Source organism: Triturus cristatus, chromosome 1_2 (assembly GCF_964204655.1).
Source record: "Triturus cristatus chromosome 1_2, aTriCri1.1, whole genome shotgun sequence".
NCBI lineage: Eukaryota > Metazoa > Chordata > Amphibia > Caudata > Salamandridae > Triturus > Triturus cristatus.
Genome location: NC_140580.1, coordinates 557623656 through 557647548, shown reverse-complemented (window position 1 = coordinate 557647548; position 23893 = coordinate 557623656). Strand labels below are relative to the sequence as shown.

The window sequence follows — 23893 nt, the reverse complement described above, 5'->3', positions numbered from 1 at the left end:
ACACTCGCGCTGGAAGGGAGTGTTGTGGTTTGAACTTGGAAATCAGCATTTGCATGCTGTTGATTCTCACTAAATTTGGCTGAGCCGTGGCCGCCAGAGTGTCTATGGTCGCACCTAGGTACTGTTGTACGTGTGCGGGTTGGAGATGTGATTTTGGGTAATTTAGTGAGAACCCCAGACTGTGAAGGAGGTGAATGGTGCAGGACATGTGGCTGGCACATTGCTGGGCTGACTTTGCTTGAACAAGCCAGTCGTCCAGGTAAGGGTAGACGTGTATGTGCTGCCTCCGTAGATGTGCAGCCACAGTAGCTAGGCACTTCGTGAAAACTCTGGGTGCTGTTGTAACGCCGAAGGGAAGGACTTTGAATTGGTAGTGCTGCCCCTGAACAGTGAACCTGAGGTATTTTCTGTGTGAGGGGTGAATGGGTATGTGGAAATACGCATCTTTGAGGTCCAGTGTGGCCAGGAAGTCTCCCTGCTTGAGCAGCGGGAGGACTTGCTGTAGGGTGAGCATGTGGAAATGCTCGGAGAGAATGTAGCGGTTGAGGGGTCTCAGGTCTAGTATAGGTCTGAGTGACCCGTCCTTTTTCGGTATTAAAAAGTACAGGGAGTACACCCCCGTACCTTGCTCGTGGACGGGTACGACCTCTATTGCGCCTTTTAGTAGCATACATAGCACTTCCTGCTGTAAGAGCGTTAAGTGCTCTGAGGACATAGGACGGTGTTTTGGAGGTATTGTGGGTGGAGTTGAGGTTAATTCTAGGCAGTAACCGTGTTTGACAATATCTTTGACCCACCTGTCCGTGGTGATGGAGTTCCACGTGGACAGGAACCTTTGTAGCCTTCCCCCGACAGGTGTTATGTGGTCGGGAGGAAGAGAGAGGGTGTCACTGTTTGTTCTTGGGGGAGGACCTGGTGTTGCCGTATCCGCGTCCTCTGCCCTTTGAGCTTGAGCCACGATATCCACCCCGGGTGTTTTTATCGTAGGAACTTTGTGTGTTTCCCTTGTTGTAGGTTTGCTGTGACCCTTGTCCTCTACCTGCTCCTCTATTTCCGGGGCGACGAAAGGAGCCGCTCCGAAAGGACTGCGTTTGGAGAGCCCCCATGGACTTTGCAGTGTCTGTGTCCTTTTTTATTTTCTCTAGGGTGGAGTCAGCCTCTGGCCCGAATAAGTAGTCGGGGTTGACAGGTTGGTTGAGGATGTTATTTTGTACCTCAGGTTTGAATCCGGAGATTCGTAACCAGGCGTGTCGTCGCAACATGGCTCTGGCAGCTGTATCTGCGGCATCCAGTGCACACTTAATGGATGCGTTTGTGAGGAGTTGTCCCTCCCTGATGAGGATCTCTGCACCCTCTTTGAATTGGTCAGGGAGATGTTGGAGTAATGTTTCTAATGTGTCGCAGTGTGCTTGATCGTAGCGAGCTAGGAGCGCCTGAGTATTGGCAATACGCCATATGTTAGCTGCTTGGGCCGCAACCCGTTTGCCGGAGGTCTCTAGCACCTTGGACTCTTTGTCCGGGGGGAGGAGCATCCCCTGTCGTTTGCGAGTGTGCCCGTTTGCGAGCATTCGCAACTACTATGGAATCCAGAGGTAACTGGCCTCTAATGTAGGTAGGGTCCCCAGGCGCCGACCTGTATTTCTTGTCGATCCTGGGGTTTATTACTCTTGCCCTGGTGGGTTCTTTGAAGATGTCCTTTGCTGGTTTGAGGACACCTTTCAACATGGGTAGAGTTTTTATATTCCTTTCGGAGGATGCGAAAGTATCCATGAGAAAGTCGTCCTCGACGGTGTCAGAGTGGAGTTGCACACCATGATTGGCCGCAGCACGTTCAACGAGGGCGTTGAATGCGGCAGTGTCCTCTGTGGGAGATGTTTTCGCTCCATATAGTTGCGGGTCCTGTGTATCCATAGGTGCACCCGGGTCTACAGGGTCATCCCAAGCTTGGTCAGGGTCCTGTTAGCCTTCAGGGTCCATCTCTCCGGGGTAGGGGATGTGGTCACTTATGTAGTCCTCCAAAACGTCTGTTTCGGAGTGTGTGGGAGAGAAGGACTGTGGATCTTGGTAAGAGGAATGGAGAGGTTCGTAAAGAACTGGTTCCGTAGCCACTGGCAGCTTTTTCTTAAGCGGGATCCGGTAGGAGTCCCAAGCTGGCTCGGAGGTTATTCTCCTCTTGTGGAGCATCATTCTGCCGGTGTCGGCGTCGATGATGTGTGATGGTGACGTCTCTGCAGGAGAGCGTTCGGCAGGCGTGATCGTGGTGTGGGTGACACGTGTCCTGATTTGGAACAGTTTCGGGGCCGTGGATGGCGGCAGGCCAAAAGTGATGTTGGCCGGTGCCGGAGAGGCTGTTGGAGCTTTTATCGGCTCGGAGCTTGACGTGTCCTGGAGGACTGCCTTGTGTTTGATGCGTTGCAAGGACACAGCAACTGGCCGCACCTGGAGCGCCATCGGTTCTTTGGCGCCGACCGGTTCTGTAGAGGCGGGCGTGGACTTCTTCGGCGCCACTGGGTCATCGAGTCGAGGAGCGGTAGTAGCCGTCGACGCCGATGATTGCGCCTTTGGTGGTGCTGTCGAAGCGGTGTGAGACGCAGCAGCCAGTTTGACCTTTGTGGCCGGAGCCGATTGTTTCGGTGCCGGGAGCCGAATAGGTTTGGCGGCACCGAAGGTCTTTTTCCGTGTGTCGGTGCCGACGTCGGCCGCTGCAAGCTCGGCACCGAAGTCTCGTTTGGTGCGGTCGGTGCCGACGGGTTTGGCTGCCGTCGAAGGTGTGGTGGGCTTAGATCCGACCAGCGTCACTTTTGGTTTCGGTTTTAGATGAACCAATACAGCTTTCGGTTTCGAAGAAGGGAAACCAGCCGTTTTGGGTAGTAATGGCTGCCGCTGAATGTCCGAGGCCGGGCCAGAGGGCGGGGCCGAAGAACTGCGGGATAGGTCTTGGGTAAGGCCCGAAGGCGATCCCTCGACCGGAGCCATAGACTGGCGCACTGGGATATCCTCAGTCTGTACGGGTAGGCCTTGCTCGTCACCGGAGCGACTCTCTTCGGCCCCTAAGGCCTCATTGTAGTCTCCTACCTCGGTGTCGGCTTCATCTCTGCGAAATAGTTGTTATTCGATGTCTTCCGATCCGGAGTCGTGTTCGGAAGCGGGGCTGGAGGGTAGGTTCTCCACGTCTTCGACATCTTCGTCCTCGGCGCTGAAGATGTTGGTCGGGGCCAGTGCCGCTTGCTGCGCTTCGAGTGTCGCTGCTCGTCGATTCCGGAGAGTCTTCTTGGATCGGAATCGGGCACAGGCCATACATGTGGACTCGTCGTGATCCGGTGAAAGGCATTTGTTGCACACCGGGTGGACGTCAACATGGGGATATTTCGCATTGCATACAGGACACCGCTTGAATGGTGTCCTCGATTCCATCGTCGGTGTCCGGTCGATGGTCGGGTAAGATGCGAAAAAGTTGTTCTTGAAGTTAGTAAACTAATAAAGATACTATCGATACCGATCGGGAACAGTACCGACGCGAACTAAAGGCCTTTTGGCCTGGAAAAAGTTTTTCCTAACTTGAGTCAAGATAAGCACATCCGAACCCAATGGCGGAAAAAAACAATCTGAGGATGGAGAGGATGCCCATGCGCACTGTAGTCCAGGGGAGGAGTCACCTATCCCAGGATACTTCGAAGACTCTTCCAGGACAACAACGTGCAAACATCCGGACCCAACACTAGGCGGCGGTCTATGCACAGATATGAATTCAGCAGCCCACATGCCTCGAACCCATAATTATGTGGATCATGTGTTGGACAACAATATGCTATACAATCATAGATTACAGTTGTAATAAAATCAGAGTCTAATGAGAATCAAATCGATATAGAAGACAAGTACATAAAAACAATATTCAAACTAATATGATAGTATCAAAAATATATTTCAAATTAAAACAATATAATCATATGTAGGCTTAAAAACATCTCATGTTCTGAGTACAATATTATTGGTGTACATCATAAGAAAACCACAAAAAAAAAAACTGTTGTCGCAGCGTTTCGGTGAGATGTGTCTCCTTCACCTTCTAGTTAAAATATGAAATAGCAAGGTTTTGCATGTGACTTGCAAGGAGCGGAAGGGTAAGATTCTCCTCCGTAGAATTATTCATTAATGAAGAATGACCTTTATCTTAGTAACTACTCTGTTGGAGTTTGCGTCCGTTGGAGCCACAGATGAGAGGTTACTTGAATTGGATTTAAAACATAAGTAGATTGTTTTTAGAAAACTCGGTCCTGAAGAAGGTGAAGGAGACATCTCACCGAAACGATGAGTCAACTGTTTTTCTTTGTAGTTTTCTTGTGATGTACACCAATAATATTGTACTCCGAACACGAGATGTTTAAGCCTATGTGATTCTATTGTTTTAATTTGAAATAAACATCTTATACTATCAAATTAGTTTGAATATTGTTTTTATGTACTTTGTCTTCTATATTGATTTGATGCTCATTAGACTGATTTTATTACAACTGTAATCATTGATTGTATAGCATATATTTCTGTTGCCCAACACATGATCCACATATTTACGTTTATTTGATTAGGCACTCGCTTTGCTTTTCCTTGTTGTGCTACCCCGTGCTTTCTCTGATGATTAGGGTTCCTCCCTCTTTTTCTTTATCATGCCTATAAGATGACATGTCCACATCATTGCGTCTTTTTTTAGTCATGCTGCATGGAAACCATGATGCTATAAAGTATAGCGAAAAAACTTCAGAAAAGCCTATTCACGAGGATTTTGTTTGAAGTGCTCCGATATTCTCCTTTTAAAGAAAACAGGCAGATTTGCATCCATGTTTGCAAGAGTTTTCTTTCTTTGGGAGAGATATGTGGCATTTCAAAAGAGACATTATCTGTATTTTCATTTATTCACTTAAAGCCACTTTAAGTAATGTTTGGTACAAAAAAGCATACAAATTTACTTTGCATTGCTTTGACAAAGCACCATAAATTGACCAATGTTTCATCTGTAAAAGCCATTCACACTACTATGAAAAGTGATAGTTGTGTTTTTTTTTACAAAATGATGCTCCCAAAATGAAGTGAAACTGAAGTTTACTCCAATCCACCATGTTCACTGTAAGACCCATCAAAAATTAAGAATGACACAAAGAGAACAGAGTCTAAAATAAAACAGGTGCAGTTTATAGGCCTTTATTGGAAGGCTAATATCTACGCAAGATGAAACTGCTTAGTTCCACGATTGCTTAGGATTTTTTTTTGTATAGTTGTACATCCCTTGTCTTCCGGTGCCATCCAATGGATAATGTTGTTGGAAGGACTTTTTTGAAACAGGTCATGATCACTGACAGCAAAATCTTTTTCAAAGCCATAATCATTTTTTTAAACCAATCCAACATACAAGATGGGAGCAACATTTTCCACAGCACCTTGAAGGTGTGCAGACCTTGTTGTTTCCAGCTGTTTTTTTTTTTTTAATCTGACACACCTTCAAAGAAATTAGCTAGCAAACAGAATACTTAGTGTGTGCCTTTAAATCTTAGGTATTGTAGCACTTGCGCTACTTCTAGTTCTTGGGAAGGCAGAGTAAGCCAGATTGGAATCTCTAAAAGAAACCAAGCTGCAAAGCCAGTGTTAGAATCAACAAATAATGTCTCTCAGGTGCCAGAATATCTCATAGCAGCACTCCTTTGTCGTTAGGTGGCATCACGCGGCTCCCTAGTGACCTTATTCAATCACGGGAGTGATGAAGCAGAGCTGCATATAGGAGCTACCTCTGCACAATGACATCCCTTTCACAACACAGTTCCAATTTGCATGTATATATAATTTGGGGCATTTTTTGATGCTAAAATGCATTCACTCCACAGAACTGGGAGGTAGAATGGCAATGAGGAATCTGTGGTACAACAGACTATCCATCAGAAAGAGCGTTACTGAAGGTAGTTAGCCTGTTCTTCTAAACATACTTCTAACTTCAGATTCCTCACCATTAAAACAGACCCCAAAGTAGTACCTCTCCAAGGTGGATGGCGTACCGAAGGTGGACAAAAAGGTCCAGACAAGTTACTTACCTTCAGTAACGCCTTATTTGGTAGGGTCCTGATCTAGCCACTGATTCCTTACCTTTGAACTACCAGATGTCAGGCTGGATGGATCCGGAAGATTTTTCTTAGCAGTACCTCTGAGTAGCGGTATAGTCAGTCGACACTGCGTGATGTCATTGGTGTTGTGACGTCCGCGGTGTCAATATAACCCCCACTCTGGCGTGCTGATGTCGGTACTTTTTGCGACTTTCCACACCTGAAGTGCAGAGCAACTGACCATAGTGTGTTAAAAAGAAGCTTGGGCCCTGAAGGGGGAACAGCCCTGACACAAAGAGAATTCCACAGTGCTGGGAGGATGGGTGCGTCGGTAAGGAATCTGCAGCTATATTATGTCTATATCAGATAAAGCATTACCGGAGGTAAGTACCTTAACCATCTGGTAGAGACATCTAGCTGCAGATACCTTACCTTTGAACAGGTACCAAAGAAATACCTTACCCAGAAGTGGGACTGCAGAAAAGCTTAAAACCAGATAATCCTGTAAGAGAGTGGCCAAACAGGCCCTCCCAGTGAACCTGAGAATCCAGGCAATAGAGTCTGGTGAACGTGTACAGAGATGCCCACGTGGTAGATATCAGAAATAGGAACTCCACACTTTAGGGCTGTGGTGGCTGCTTTTGCCTTGGTGGAATGGAACCGAAGGCCTTCAGGAGGCTGCTTCTTTGCCAAGTCGTAACAGATTTTTATACAGAGGACAACCCAACGAGAGATGGTCCTCTTTTGAGCAACACACCCCTTCTTTGCTTCCACGTACCCTATAGAGTTGGTCATCCACCATGAACTCTATAGTGCAATCAAGGTAGAACGATAACGCTCTTTTTGGGTCCAGACGGTGGAGACGCTCCTCTTCCTTGAAGGGTGAGGAGGAGCATAGAAAGTGGGTAGAGTAACAGACTTTCTCAGATGGAAGGGAGTTAAAACCTTGGGCAAAAAGGATGCCCTAGTTCTCAGTATCACTTTGTCTGGAAAGACTGATGACAGTGCCTGCAGTACGCTCACCCTCCTGGAAGAGGTGATTGCCACCAAAAAAGCAGTTTTGATAGTGGGCAACCATAGAGGGCAGTAGTGTAGCGGCTCAAACATTGCGCTCATCAAGAAATTAAGGAACAAGTTAAGGTCCCACTGTGGCATAAGAAAATGAGAAGGGGGAAACAAATGGGTTAACCCCTTTAAAAACCTCTGCACCAGAGGGGACATAAAAAGAGACGGCTAATCTGGCAGCCGAAGAAAAGCCAAAAGGTAGTCCTTCGGTAGGAAGATCAAAAGCGGTCAACTGTCGCTGCTTCATCTCCACACAAGGAGGCGGAGAGTGGACAGTTTCAGGTGGAGGACCCTCCCCTGCAGCTGTGACAGAAAATCCTCCCAAAGTGGCAGCCTGAACGGAGGATCGATGCTCATATCCAGAAGCTCGGGATACCAAACTCTGTGCCCAATCCGGAGCGACAAGAATAACTTGTGCCCGGTCACTCCTGATCTTCTTGAACACTCTGGGCAGGAGTGGTATGGGCGGAAAAGCGCACAGGAGGACTGAGCTCCACTCGTGACACAAATCCTTACAGAGATTGGCTCTCACTAAATGTCAGAAGACGCCCTATGATGGAGGTTTGGGTATGGCCAACCTGTACCTCTACCATTTAGCATCCCAGATCCCAGTCATAAACAAATGGTTTAACGGGTGTTGGATGGACCCAGCATATAGAGTGGAACCGACGTCGCTGAGCTTTGAAGCTGTTTTGGGAATGCTCGATGGCGCCCCACTACCTAAGAATATACAAATGGTAAACCGAATGGTTTCTCTCAGCTGGCAGGCGGCACACAGGTTGGGGACTGCAAACTCGCTCTACAGACCTCTCCTTGTGGAGGGAGAGGTGGCTGCATGAGTTGGTTAACTTGCAAGGCTTTACTCAATGGGACACAATAGGCATTTCCTTGCTGGGGAACATTTTGCTTGGCACCCACATCCACTCCTTTCAAGAACTCCAGTCGGCTATGCCCAGTTGCTGGAAATGGCCCTTTCTGCAGGGTTATCCCTAATCTTTTTGCTTTTTCCTCCCATTTTTTCCCGACCTATGTGTGTTGGTTTTAGGACTCTAGCACTGATCAGCAGTGGTGAAGTGCCCAAAGTGCATATGCTCTCTGTGTAAACTGTGTTTTGATTGGTGTTTCCATGATTGGCTATTAGATTTATGTGTCAGTCCCTAGTAAAGTGCACTGCGAGTGCCAGAGCCTACAAATCAAATGCTGTTGGTGGGCTGCAGCACTGGATGTGCCACCCACGCAAACAGCCTGTAAAGTATGTCTAAGGCCTGCCATTGCAGAGGATGTGTGCAGCCTGGGGCTGCCATGTCGACTTGGCAAGTGCACACACTTGCAAATCCCTAAACCTTCCCTTTTCTGCACGTTAGTCACCCCTAAGGTAGGCCCAAGGTATCCCTGTGGGCAGGGTGCATTGTATGTGAAAGGTAGGACATGCCCTAGTGTGCGTGGCATGTCCTGATAGTGAATTACAGCGTACTTCATTTTTCACTATTGCAAGGCTACCTGTTATCCATAGGCCAGAATGGGTGGTTTGATTATTACATCCTTTAATCCTAACTGACCCAGGGAACATGGTAGAAATTCGAGTTTAGTATGCCTGAACTCGAATTGATAAAATACATCTTTTAGTGAAGTTGGTTTTAACATTCTGTGTTTGAAAATACCACTTTTAGAAAGTAGGTATTTTCTTGTCTAACCATCCAAAGCCTGCCTCTGCTAGGTTGTGTATTCCCTGTCTGGAGTTTGAGTGACAGGGCTGGTGAATTCCAGGAGACAGGGTGAGTCCGCCCAGTGGTGGATAGAGAGATCTGCATCTAGATGGGAGGGAGGAGTGGCACCTGGGACCTGAATAGGACTGTGCCTGTCCCCCACAGTGCTGGCTCCACCCCCTGTGGTACATCTGAGGTCTCTGCCCTGCACTGTGACAGGAGAGAAGGCATCATGTCAACAGAGTGCTCCAGGGCTGTGCCTTTCCTCCACAATGCTGGCTCCACCCCCTGTGGTGCGCCTGAGGTCTCTGCCCTGCACTCTGAAAGGAGAGAAAGAGTCATGTAAACAAAGTGCTCCAGGACTGACCAGAACTGGTTTGGACTAGGCAAAGGCCCCTCTGCCCTCAGTGGACAAAGGATTTTGGGGTATAGGTAGTGGGACCCTGATCCCAAGAATTTAGAACTCGCTGGAATCAAGGAACCTGACACGACGAAGTGCTGCCAGGAGGAGTACTGCCCCTTTGCTGTGTTGTTGCTGTGTTGGGTTGGCGTGCAGCTGCTGCTTCTGCCTTGGGCAGCGAAAGGACTGGACTGAACTTTCTCTACTTATGCTGAGTATCTCAAAGGGCCTGAACCGAGCTGGCCTCCTGTTAAGAAGTCTCAGGGACTGCAAAGACTTCACCAACCTCTGGGTACCGCTCCTGGAACCGCTGTTTCAGTTGCCACAGAGAAGAGGGAACCGCGACCGACTCAGTCACCGACTCAGTCGCTGGCCTTGTGTCCTGAAGGCACCGCAGGCCGCACCGACTCGCCCTGCACCGCAAGCCTTGGTCTCTCCGACTCAGACACCACAACCTGCATCGCCTCACTTCGCTGGCCTGGGCTCACAGACACGGTCACTGCTGGCTCGACACCTGTGACCGGCTCGTCAAGCACAGCTGTCCGGCTCGGCCAGCGCCAATTCCCGCCAACCGGCTCTGTCGCTCGCATCGCAACTGGTCAGCACCGCATCGAGCACCGTCTCGCCCTGCACCGTAAGCCTTGGTCTCACCGACGCCGACTACACGATCGTCACCGAGCCGCTGCTTGCACCGAATCAAGGGACACCGCACCTTGCACCGCTTCCTCCTTGTACCGTGACGAACGCCACAACCGGCTCTGTCACATGCACCGCAACCTGCCAGCACCGACTCGCCCTGCACCGCAAGCCTTGGTCTCACCGACTCAGTCTGCACGATCGTCACCGAGCTGCTGCTCGCACCGCATCGAGGGACACTGCACCTTGCACCGCTTCCATTTTGCACCGCAACCGCGACAGATGCCAAGACCAACTTGCACACCCGTGTGAACCGCAGTAAGAAAGGTACTGTGAACGAATTTGTCGTGCTGTTGCTGGCCCGTACCGACGCGGTCAGCGGGAACTGCGAGACTGTTGTTTTTAGCATCGTGGTAGGCTCGGACCGAGCTACCGACTCGTACGAACTGTGTTTTTCAACGTATTTTGCAACTTAAAGACATTTTGAGAAGTAACTATTTTTGAAGTACTGTATCGTGGATTTTTATCGTATTTGGTCTTGTTCATATAAAAATATTGGATATTTTTCTAAAACTTGTGTGGTGTCCGTTTGTAGTGCTTACATTGTATTACTGTTGGTTTTGTGCAAATGCTTTACACACTGCCGCTAAGATAAGCCGGACTGCTCGTGCCAAGCTACCAAGGGGGGTGAGCAGGGGTTATTTTAGGAGTGTAACTCCCTTGTCCTGACTAGAGTGGTGGTTTCTGCCTGGCTTGGGTGCAAACCTTAGCCAACCAGAAATCCCATTTCTAACACCAGTCATCCACGCAATTCAATAATTATCTTCAGCTGCTACATACATTGAGGGCACGTCTAGTCGGGCACGGCGCTCCCCGAATATAGTCCACTGGAAGCCAAAATCGTGATGGGGGCACTATCGAAAGGGGGAATCTCACAAATGTACCATTCCTTAATCATTAATGCTCCCTATACATTTTACAAAACTGCAGACTCAATGGGAGGACTGGTTGGGACAACTGGAGGACGATGATTGGCGAGACGCCCAAATGACACCACTGTATTATCAAAATTTCCTTCAGATTGCAACTAGTACAAACATACTATCTCCACTATGCTTATCTTACCCCCCCTGCTGCCTCAAGCCCATAAAGCACCCCAATCCCCCGCCCCCCTTTGGCCCACATGTTTTAGGTGTCCACATCCATGAAATAGTGGGGTGAAGCTCTCACCGAAAAATCATTCGCTGGGAAGCCAGACTGCTGACAAAGTGCCGATTGGGGTGCAAAATGGGACAGTCTTCAGATGGAAGCCTCTCACCTCACTCTCGATGTCTCACTCGCGCAAGGAAGTAGATTGCTGTTCGCAGCTAGAAAAGCAAATATTTTAAGAAGCAAGAGACAGCCCAAAGAAGCATGAAAAAAATTGGAGCAAATGGTGGGAAAATTTTGGACTAGGTCATTTGTTGTAAGTTGGTTGAAACGGTCTCCTAAGAACTCTATGAAGCGGACTTTATTCTATGCTTTGCTTCTGAGGTCTGGCTATCCTAATTACCAAAATATCCATAAAGTAGTTTATAAAACTTAAACATAAAAAAAAAACCTTGCGCACTTAAAATAATTATTTGATCCTGAAGTGCGGTGGCTGTGCAGAACCCTAGTACCCTCAACAGAAGTGGAACTGGATTCAAATGTGTCTCTGCAGAATGAGAGGGTTTGGAAACAGCCACAGTGTCCAGTGATAAACACTGCGTTTACTGGCATGTGAACAGCTGGAGCCAGCGGAAACAAGCTATTAGTAAATGGGGAGAAATAAACGCGCAACAAGGTTCTCACTATGCCTGGGGGGGGGAGGCAGAGTCCTTTCACACAGTGCTTAGCGGTCTCAGTATACCTGGCTTTTGAGCCCTTCTGTTTATCTGGTCTCTTCCTATGGATGAAAAATAACAGGTTTACTGAGGTATAGAGAAACTAGGCAGTTTCACAAGGATTTTCTGCTGACAGAGGAGGAAAACACATGTAAGCATTCGAAGACTGTCCGCTGAAAAAGAAACCTAGATGGTATGCAAGGCTCAACACAGTCTGTTGCACGAAGCATATGGCTTAAAAATGTTGCCATGTGATTGCGGAGCCAACCAAGAGAGGGCTAAACTGACTAAATAAACATTTGTAAGAAAAAAAAACAGAGGCGATCGTGAATCACAAGAGAAGGCAATTCTGCTCCACCGACATGGATAGAAAAAGAAAAATAACTACGAAAGGTGATTGGCTATAAAAGCTAAAGACTCTGTATTGCCTTGTAAGGCAGCAGGAGTAGCCCAAGAGGAAAAGTGATTTACTTTAAGCAGTTTCTGGTTCTAGTAGGGACAATACCCACACATTAAGAAAGGGAGAAAGGCCAAGACATGTATAGTGTAACAGATCCAGAGAATAAAACAAATTGACATAATTTAGAGCACAATTACGTTACATATAAAACAATGTTCATTTGTAAGCAGACCTAGACACTTATTTTACTAACAGCTGGGAACAAATAATCCAACTTTACCTGTTGGGCAAAACAAAAAGGTTTCTGGTTCTCCCAAGTACTGAAAAATTTCATTTGTGATTGAGAGCTGAGCATGAGCAAAGGAGCTGAACACTTCTTTGTCTGCTGGACACATGTTATGATCAATATCGTCAAATAGCAATGCAAAAGACCGACAACCAAACTGGGTAACCTGAAGTGGTGAGAAATACACAAAAAGAATCGTTACTTAATAAAATACCAATCACCTTAATTTATCAGTAACCTGTGCGTGGCAAAAAAAAGTTCAACAGGATAGTATTCTAGAGAGAACAGACATGCTAAGATCTGTACCACATGTATATACTGTAAGCCCCAGCTTCAAATAAACAAAAAAAATGTGTAGCTCAGCAAATCTACCACAATTCCAGAAACCGATTTGCAGCGATCCATCAACACAAGACAATATCAATTATTATTATCATATTAATCTAGAGACAATTTAAAATGCAGATCCAAGAAAATAATTTAGCTCAGATTCTTAAATTCCAAATAATGGCAACCCTATAAGGTTAAACGCTGAAAATCATATAAGTACCACAAAGGGGAAAAAAAAAGTTACCTGGTCTAGTTTGCGCTTTAATGTGGATACTTCTTTTGGATTTGAGAAAGTGATGTCAAGTCCAGGTGAGATAGCATATATGAACTCAATGCCAAATTCATGAGCTGCTGAGATTAACGTTATAAGTTGCTCTGAAAACCAACAACCACAGAAACTTTTTGTTAGTTACATGCATTGAAGTGGTTGTTAAACAGGGTTTATTTGAACAATGTAATCTACTCAACACCTTGCTGACCGCAACGTGAACTTTTAGCAGAAGGGCATGTGCCCACAGAAACATTCTACACTGCCAGCATTTAGCTGCAGACAGCACCGTTAACAGACAACAGAACTCAACCAGAACTCACTGTCCAATATACCATAAAAGTAAAACAGTTTTACACGCATAAAACAATATAAGGAACAAACATGAAAAATCACAACACCAATTAGTACGTTGAGAAAAGTAATTGTAAAAAGAGAGCTGCTTAAAGGTGACAGTAATGGCACACACTGGTATTTTAAGTAGATTCTTATGGATGGGAAAGGGTTGGGTTGTCTTTTCGGCATAGGATTCAGATATCAAAGCAGATGTCCTTAACAGAAAGAAGCAAAGGCAAAGCCAATAAGTCCTGCTATTAAATGGTGATTTCTAAGTTAGCCGTTTGGCCAATTCTTCTTTTGCATTATGATTGGAAAAAAGAAAGACTATTTTAGAACTACAGTCAGAGCATTCCAATACATACACAAGCATGGGTGTAAATACTGCAATGGGTTTCTTTTTCAAAAACTATTTAAAGATGGGTACCAGTTAATTTACTGTTCCTCTTGGCAATCATCTATTTTAGAAGGGGGGGGGGGGGGGGGGAATGCATGTAGGAGCTTGTAAAGGCGGATTCCTTGCCTGCACAGACTTCTCGCTGAGGTGGGACTTCATACCCCACCAATCCCTGTAATCAGGAGGGGTCGGTCCTAATTAAAGGGGGTCCAGCAGCGCAGGAGCTTGTAACAGCGGTTTCCCTGCCTGCATTTTGCCCTCGCTGGGGTGAGGCTTCATCCCCCAGCCTTCCCTGAAATAGGGAAGGGCCAGACCTAACTAACGCATGTCCTGCATCGCGCCTGGCCGAACACCTTGCCAAGACCAGGCCACTCTATGGCCGCCATCGGTCGGAAGAGGCTGAGCCGGACCACCCTCCTGAGCTTTGGTACAGAATCTTCAGCCTCTGCCCGTGGACCACCTTCCAGCAGGTAGACGTTGGTATTTATTTATGTGTTTTTATATAGCGCAAACTTTACCCGAAGGTGTCCGAGCGCTTTACAATAGAACCAGTTACATTACATTAGGGTTTAAGAGAACATGAATTACATAAAAGATGCAAACAGATAAACTCTAAATTCACATAAGAATGGCACCAAGTACATAAGTCTACTGCAGATACTTGGGATTAGAATTTCATATTCACTCAAGGTTACATTAAAAAAAGTTGTAGGGATTAGGGTTGGACAAATATATATTACATATTTACACAGCATGATCTTCTCGCAATTGCTAGGGTTCTTGCTTTCAGCCCAGCCTTCAGGGTGCTGCTGCACTCACAGGCGGTGATCTTGGGCTTCGACAGATCCCCGAGCTGGTGATGTCCTCCACGCTTGTTGGGATGGTGGCTTACCAGCCGGGCCCTATCACAATGAAGTGGCAGTCAGTCCTCCTCAACCCAGCTGCGTCAGGGCAGCAGGTCGACCCTGCCCCTTTGTCTCCCTCAGCCCTTAGTTCACCATGAAGTCCGCGGCCAACACCCAAAGCTGCATCACAGAATCTGCGGCGCAGTCGTTGCCCCACTCTCGGCAAGCACGGACCCCAGTGTAGTATTTCTAAGGCATCATTAGCCTGACAGGGGGTGATACTTCTGTAACTGCCTTGGAAGAGAGTGCATCGCCTGACCCCATTTGTAACTTGATCCAACAAAAGTATTAGTAAAAGAAAGGTGCCCGCCCTGAAGCCAATGTCTCCTCTTGCGGCCCAACGCACTTCCAATATGGATGGTTATTTAGCACGTGTTGTGGGGTAGTGGCTAAGGAAATCAAACTTGCAGAAAGATGCTTATCTCTATCGGGAGATGGACTCCAGTCTATTCCTGTTCATCCTATACATTGGTCAGTAGAACTGACTCCGAGAGTTTCACACAACCCAGAAGTGGAGAGCCTCAAGGAGGATTTCCTGCTTGCTGTCCCAACATCAACTAGTCTCCCCGAAAGCGTGGTCTCCTCACCAGACATAAAATCTGAAACTGTGCAAACGGCCACAGTCCTGTCAGGAAACAGAGGAAAAGGGGCCCTACTCCCAAGTGTGGGCTTTGTTGCACAAATGTGGGCATGCAAATGGAGTATTAAGAGTCACTCCCTTCCTCAGTACACTTTTTCTGATGCCTCACTGATCAGGCTTAGCGAGGCCTTGAATGATAGCCTGGCCCCAATTTGTGCAAGGCTTTCACTTAAGGAGAAATCGGCTCAGATGATGGATATTATATATGGCTCCTTTTCAACCCGGGTACACAAGCAGCATTAGATTGGCCCCTTCTCCCAATATACCCAGCACTACACACCCTGGCCCCTATGGTTCAGTTAATACTCCAGTTCCTCGGCTAGATCCTTGCCCTAACAGACAGGCCCTCCCTCTACACTCAATCCCAGGTACCATAATAAACTTACCACCAAAAGCAACTCCACTGATAGTGATCCTAGGGAATGCACCACCTTTGTTGAAACCAGTCTTGGAATCCTTTGAAGAGCTTACAAATAAGATGGTGCACTGGAGAAACATATTATAATCAAAAGAGGGGGGAGCTAGAAGAAGCTGTCATCCATTCTGCTTCCTATCGTAAACTCATAATCAAAGGGAATAGATCACTTGTAACTGAAAAAAAGGGTTCTGGATCATTCTATCCGTCAGTACCTTCGGTTGGTATTTTGAGAACCCTCAATCACGTATTATTGGTGGTATGGCGGTTTATCTTGATTTTCCGCCTTGTTTATACGTGTCAGCATTATCATTGGGTCTCTTTTTATGTAATGCTTCCTCCACCTGGAGGGAACCACCGATTTTTCAGTAGTGATCAGAAATAGTCGTGCAAAAGTGTTATTGTGACGTTAAAAATGTCTCTCACACTACCTAAGAGATGATATTTATTCTGTCCGGTGTGTGAGGAGACTTCTAAAAAAGTGAAAAAATCGTGCAGTAGGTCAAATTATGTAGCCATTGCACTTGTTAGTGTCCAGATCAAAAAGGTCGACATGTTTCTGCCCTTCCAGTGCCCCAGAGGGGGGTCGTTGGGCTTTCTTCAGGACCTAGTGGTTGTGAGAACTGGTGATATCCAGTTCTGAAAGAGGGTTTACAGGGTTACTCCGTAAACACGAGGTCTAAGAGTACCTCAAGGTTAATGTTACCTTATTGCAGTCCCGAGCCCCGGAGGTCAGCGTCAGCACTAGTTCTGCACAACCCACAGAAGAGGCTACACGCTCATGGCGGCCACGCAGCAGCCCGAACTTCCAACCCCTGAGGTCCTACACTATCACCCACTCTCTTTAACCTGTTTATGACGCCTCTGGCAATCATTCTTAACAGTGCCAACATTTAATACCACATATATGCGGGATGATACGCAATTGTACCTGAAGATCCCCTCGCAAGAGGACATCAAAACTTTTAAACGCTACACTTACCCAAACTCAACAATGGTTAGCTCAGAACCATCTCCTACTAAATACGCTCAAAACGGAATTTCTTTTGGTCACCCCACCTAATCACTCAGTTCCTACCCTTGACTGGATTAAACACCTAACTGCTCTGAACTGTACACCTCACGTTGTAGACTCTGCCAAATCTTTAGGTATCACCTTGGATAAACACCTAAATATGCAAGCACATATCAGTGCTACTACTAGGGGTGCCAATTTCCAACTCGACACACCGAAGAAAATCAAACCATTCCTACCCCACGAAGATCTCAGGCCGGCGGTCCAACCTCTAATTATCCCTAGACTGGAATATGGGCTGGTGACCCTAGCACGACTTCCCAAAGCTAGCTTGGCCCCACTCCGCGCTACCTTGAATGCATCAGCCAAACTTAACAGGCTCGAGGAAATTTGATCACATTTCACCCGACTTGCTGCAGCTAAATTGGTTATCCATTGATGCGAGAATCAGACTCAAGATAGCTTGTCTGACGCATAAAGCCGTTCACCACAATACCCCATACTACATTGCAAATAAACTTGAGCTATTGGGTTCCAGCCGGAACCTCAGAAGTACATCTACCCTTGTCTTGAAACCTCCAAGATTCAAAAAGAAAAAAAAAATCCAAAAAAAAAAATCATAGAACCGTGTGTTCACTGGTCTAGCTCCGAGAATCTGGAACTCCTTGCCATCCGAGATCAGATCCAAGCCATCCACGACTTCCTTTAAAAAACTGGTCAAAAGGCTACTAATGTTAGTGCGTTGATCAGGCTTGTGTGTTTTGCCAAGAACAAAAACCTTGAATTATTTTCACTGATATTACATTATATGGGTTTGCCCTCTTTTTGTTCAAGTCCTAGATAGCTCCTTTAACTGCATTGGACTGTTTGATTTTGCTAGTTCCTTCTTTCTGCTAAAATTCTTTGTGGCACATCGCACATCTTGGGTCGTTTCTATTGTATGATGATTTACTAGGAGCGCTCTATGGCACCTCCGAAACAATAAACTCTTTAATTTTTATTATTTTTTATATTTCTTTTTATTAACAAATTGAATCAACGTCATAAGGCAAATCACATTACAAATCATTTTACAGTCTAGTACCCCCACATATTCATAAGTACCATATCCACATGCATGTTAGGTCAAAGCTCAGTTTTAACCTCCTATCTACGTTTGCTCATTGAGAGTTGTAATTTTTGGCGGAGTACAGATGTTCCCTCTGTAGTCGTTCCAGTCCTGCCCAACACAAATCCACTTTTTCGGACATCCCCTACCTATGTATACGGTCTTCTCACAGAACATGCACCAGTCCATCTCTCTTCCAAACCGATACTGTAGGTGTTGCCCCCCACTTCTGTGCAATGTTACGTTTCGCTATCATCATTCCCAACGTGACCCAGGTGATGTGTGTGAGATTTAGGTCAGTGGGTTCCCACACATTTAGGAGGCATTTTTTAGCTGCCACTGTGATGTCTTGAGGGAGCACCTCGCTCATTACTTCATGCACTTCTCTCCAGTAACTCTGTATAGGAGTGCATGCCCATAATATGTGGAGAAATGTTCCCTCCATCCACAGCCCCTTCTACATGCACTATCGCTCGCCCTCCCCATATGCACCAAACCCGGCCCAGTGATGTAGATACGGTGTAGGATCTTTAGCTGCACCAGCCTCAGTCTGGCTGCTATAGCCACCTCTCGAGGCGCGGTGACGGCCATCGCCCAATCTTCGTCATCAAGTATGCCATCCCTTTCCCATTTATCCCGGATCTTCAGGAGGGGTTTGCCAGAGTGGTTCACTAACTTTTTGTAGGTGAGGGAGATGGCTTTCGTTGGCAGGTGACCATCCAAAACACGGTCCTCCAAGGGGGAGGTCTCAGGAGGGGTTACTCCCTTTTGGAGACAAGATTGCAGTGCATGTCCCACATGCATGTACCGAAAATATTCTGTAGGGGCTAGGTCATACTCCTGTTGCAAGGCGGGGAACGATTTAACCTCCCCCTTCACCCAGAGATCGCCAATTTTTGAAACACCTATAAGGTCCCACTTGTCAAAGCCTCTAGTGGACCAAAGATTTCCGAGCAATTCAGAGTTCCACAGCGGGGTGGCCAATGTCACCTTGCGGTCCCAACCTCAAGCTTCTGGTAGCTGCCTGCCATACCTGTACCGAGTGACTTGTGGGCCCGGTCAGATGGCGCCTCCTGGTAGCGGAGTAGAGCGCTCGATTGCAATTTTCCCCCTGGCAACAACCACCGATCCATAGCGTAACCCGTGTCGTTTGCTAGTCTGTACATACCATGATTAATGGCTCCATCGTTCTGAGTCATTACTGAGTCTCCATAGGGGGTGGGAGCAGGTTGTGAACATCTACTGGAAGGGTCGGCCGTCATGAAAATCCCAAGGTATTTGAAGCCGTGCGTGGTAATCTGTATCGGACAGTACCTGGGTAAGCCCGATAGTGGCCCCGAAGAACATGCAGCATAGATTTAGCCCAATTGAGCGAGTATCCAGAGTGCCTACCGAAAATGGCAAAGATGTCTAATACCGCAATCAGGGAGGCTTTTGGAGAACGAAGGAACAGTAATATATCGTCAGCATAGAACGATATTCTATCCTCCCACGTGTCCACCCATCTAAGTCCTTTTATTACCGGGTCTCTCCGCACCCAGGACGATAAAGGCTCCAAGGCAAGAGCAAACAGGAGAGGGGAAAGAGGACACCCCTGTCGGGTTCCTCTACTAAGACTAAAGACCTCAGATTCTTTATTATTTACCACAACTTGGGCTAAAGGTTTCGAGTAGAGGAGTGCGAAGAGATATGGCCATTCAAGCAGATCGAACGCCATAGTAGCGTCTAGTGATGAGAGTATCGCTTCTTCCTGGATTGTTGGTACTCTCCCCATTAACCTCTGTACTCTGCGTAGATTCAGGGCAGTGTTACGCTGGGGCATGAAGCCGGATTGGTCCGGGTGTACCAGATTGTTGATTACTTTAATCAGTTGGCCAGGAGCGTAGCCAAAATCTTGCGTTCCACGTTAAGCAAAGAGATTGGCCTATGAGAGGCGAAATCTGTACGGGCTTTACCTTCTTTATGAATCACTACTAAGTTAGCCAGCCTCTGATCACGTGGCAATTCCCCTCGTTCTATACTTTCCTCGAACATCTTACGCAACTAAGGGGCAAAAATGTCTGGTCTGAGTTTATGTAGCTCGATCGGCAGACCATTGGGTCCTGACTCCTTCCCCGAGTTAAGGCTTCCGACTGCCTGCGCAATCTCATCTGCTGTAATTGCCCCTTCGAAATATTCTAACTCAGGAGAGGTGAGTTTTGGTCGTGTGATGTCTTGTAGGAGATCCCGGGAGTCATGTATTGTATAAGAGTTTGGGGAAGAATATAACTGTTCAAAATGGAGCACGAAAGCATTCGCGATGTCTTGGAGTTCGGAGAGTGTAGTGCCCGATTTTCTATGATCTCCGGCACCAATCTACTTGCAAGTTTTCTTTTATCTAGCCAAGCAATCAACTTCCCTGCTGTGTCCCCTTGATCATATACTCTGCCGAGCGTCTCTCTACCCAGTTCTTTGGACTTGTTCAATACTAGGGCTTTGTAGCTATCCCTCTTCAATTGTAGGATATGTAGGGTATCGGGGTTCGGTCCTTCAGCTATTTCCGCCTCCAGGCGGAAGTTTGCTTCCTCCAGTGTCTCCTCTTCCCTGACCTTTTCTTTTCTCACCCCCCGCTATTTGGGAGAGTGCCTGGCCTCGTATCACCGTATTAAACGCTTCCCACAGGGTCTGGTAGGAGCGTACCGAACTCTCGTTTTCTTCAAAGTAGAGTTCTATTAAAGTTTGCAGTACTTCTCTTACCCCCGGGTTTCGGAGGTGCCAAGGATTTATGGGCACTACTCTGCCCACTCTATGCTGACCTATCACCATCTGGGCCCACAGTGGAGAATGATCAGAGATACCCCGTGCCATGTGTCTGATTTCTCATATATGGGCAGGTGGTCCGGGGGGACCAGCAAGTAATCTATTCTGGACCGGCTGTTAGCTCCAGAGTGGAAAGTGAATTGAATTGTATCTGGATGAAATGCTCGCCACGTGTCCTGTAATCCTAGAGCCACCAGAAAGTCAGGGAACCAGCTGTTAGAGGGACGGAGGTCTCTCGGTCGATGCCTATCTTGGGTGCCGCTGACTACTGTGTTAAGATCCCCTCCCACCACCAGGAGCCCCTCTGGTATCATCAATAGGATGGACCCCAAGTCCTTGAAGGCAAGGCCCTGAAGACACAGAGGCACATATACCGACATGAGGGTCAACCCGTTCCCCTTCCATTGCCCTGTGATGCCTATGTATCTCCCCTCTGTGTCACTCCAAGTGGACTTCACCATCATAGGAAAGGAGTTCTTCAACAGGATCCCCGTGCCTCTCGACCCGGAAGTAAAGGCCGAGAGTGCAACTGGCATGTATCCCCAGCGATTGAGGGCCTTACAAGTGTTTATCACCAGATGGGTTTCCTGGAGCAATACTAAGTCTGGGGCCTGCCACCTAATATACTGCATTACCACTGTCCTCTTCACTTTATCTCCTAAACCATTTACATTCCAGCTCATCAATTTAAATTCTTTATCCCAATGCATGTTTCTAGATAATTACGTGACACCTATGTTTCTGCGCTGCAGGACTGCCATGCCTTGCCGATTCAATAAAAACCTACAACTTTTCTTCAACCCCTCCCAACTCCCCCCCCTCCCTGCTCCCCTGCACTCTGGGCTCAGAACTGCCCCCAACTATTGCAATGCAGAGTGCTGGTCGCCCGCAAGACAAACTAAATGAAGAAAAGTGTGGGGCGGGGGGACAACCTGTGAGAAAGTGCCATTTTTCTAGCATGGTATGCCCCCACTTTTTGCTGAATTGCTGAATGTACTTTGACTGAGTGTTCCCTGGACTCCTGCCAATCAGGTGCCCAGGGCCTATGTTCCTTCCCTAAAACACACAAAACCTAAATTGGCAAACCCTGGCCACATGTCAGCCCCTGGTAAATGGTACCCTAGGTAGACAGGGACTTGTGACCAGGGAAGGCCTCTAAGGGCTGCAGTACTCATTGTGCCACCCTTACAGGCCCCGTACCCTTACACACACACACTGCCTTTGCAGGCTGAATGTCTGGGTGCAAGACAAAACAGTCGACATGACACACATCCCCGAGTGCCATGCCCATCACCTACACTGCCATGGCATACATCAGCCACCCCTCTATCTGGGTGCCTTATGCCAATGGTGTGGGCAGAGGAGCAGGAGCCCTGTGCCCCTACAGTACCCAGGTCCATTCCTGAGCACTGTAAGTGTAGTGCTGCCATTTAAGAGTACATGGAGCTGAGAGCTCGTCAAACACGAACTCCACAGCACCATAATGGCAACACTGAAGACTGAGAAGTTTGGTATCAAACTTTGGTATCAAACTTCTCAGCACATTAAACCCACACTGATGCCAATGTGGGATTTAATGTACCAAGCACCCCAGAGGGCATCTTAGAGATGCCCCCTGAAACCGAACCTACAATCCACGTCTGCTCTGAGGCTGCCTAGGCTGCCACACAGCAGACACGTTGCTGGACCCCTGGGTGGGAGAGCCCCTGCTCTCCTGGGCCTGCAACAATGCACATCCTGGGCGAGGTGCTAAATCTCCTCCCCCGGATGGGACGGGGGAAGCTTCAAAGGCCGCCTCTGTGAGCCCCCCCAAGCCACTGCAACCCCCCACTCTGGTGGGAAGCTTTAGCCGGAAACCCCAAATAAGGACAGGGGATGTGCCAGCCTGCCCACCCCACCCCTCAGGTGGGGAAGGCGAGGTGAAGCACATCTCCGGGCTCTCGCCATCTTGAAGATGGGAAGCCCTACCCTATCAGGACTAGGCTACTGCCCCCCTCCCACAGGAGAGAGGCAGGATAAGGGGTGTACCCACCCCAGGACAGGGACCCATTGGTCCCTGCCCTTCACCTACCTGTAACGCCCCTAAATCTAGTATTTAGGGGCACCCTGAACCTTCCTTCCCGAGATTCCAGATTCCAAAATACAAAGAAGAGCAAGAAGAAAGAAGACCTGCCCTGCAGCTGCTAAGAAGAGGAAGACACCAACTGCTTTGGCCCCAGCCCTACCGGCCTGTCGACCCTCGAACCTGCTCCTGCTCCAACCCGGCATCTCTTGTGGCCAGCAACCTCACAAACCCCGGAGGACCTGGCTAACTTTTGGCTCTAAGCCCCTGGGACTCCCATGAGTAGAGGCTCTACTCAAAACCTACCTCTAATCCCTGGCAGCAGCCCGGCACCGCAAACCCAGCACACTCTGCACCAGCCAAGCCTGGCCAGTGCCGGAGTGAACAAAGACCACGAGGACGACCCCACGGCGACTGTGACCCAGAGTCCGGCACTTAAGGACCTCCCTCGACGCTCCTGAAGAAGCCTGCAGCCTCAGAACAAGGTGCCCCCCCTACCGCGATCAACAGAGGGTAAGATTTCCCGACACCAAAAGGCACCCTGGCACGCGGCGCCCCGCGGCCCCCTGTGCCCAATCCCGGGGTACCTACCTATCCTCCAACTACCCAACTTACCTCTCGAAGTGGTGGTGGCACCTGAAGAATCCTCGTCCGAGCTTGCAGTCTTTTTCTAAACCGGAGATTTCCCATTGAAATCAATTGAGCGCCCGAAGGCTCAAAAGCACCCTGCACCCAGCCGCCCGAAGGCTCAAAAGCACCCTGCACCCAGCCGCCCGAGTGGCCCTGGCAGTGCAACCTCTACACCTACCTACTTCCCCACTTGCCCGGAGTAAGTGACCAGGAGCCTAGCTCCCACAGCCTCGTGGCTTGTTAGTCAGCAGCCACCAACCAAGGCCCCCCTATCCCTCATAGGATAACATTGGGCCTAACTCTCTCTGCACCCGGCCGCCCTAGAGTCGCTGAGGGTAAACCAACTGTACCTACCTGACCCTGGGGGACCCCCGAGTCTATGCCCAGAACCTCAACTCTGCCAGTCGAGTACTTACCTTTAAACTGATAACTCTATTTTCTTCATAGGGTAACATTGACTGGCTTTTTCCTGAAATTTCTTCTAAGTGTGGACTTTTCAAATCTTAAAATATTCACCAAAAATCAGCCGAGTAACGAAAAC

The 23893-nt window shown here is 47.9% G+C and overlaps 1 protein-coding gene across 2 annotated transcripts in view; it reads right to left on the bottom strand.

Moving 5' to 3' along the window:
* Positions 1–23893, bottom strand: part of OGA (O-GlcNAcase) — a 476162-nt gene that overhangs the window by 393846 nt on the left and 58423 nt on the right. For both annotated transcript variants that reach the window (XM_085606452.1, XM_085606453.1), the window contains 2 exons: positions 13022–13152; positions 12442–12613 (listed from right to left, as the gene is read on the bottom strand). In XM_085606452.1, the coding sequence (XP_085462578.1) occupies positions 12442–12613; positions 13022–13152 (303 nt within the window). The remainder of the gene's footprint in view (positions 1–12441; positions 12614–13021; positions 13153–23893) is intronic.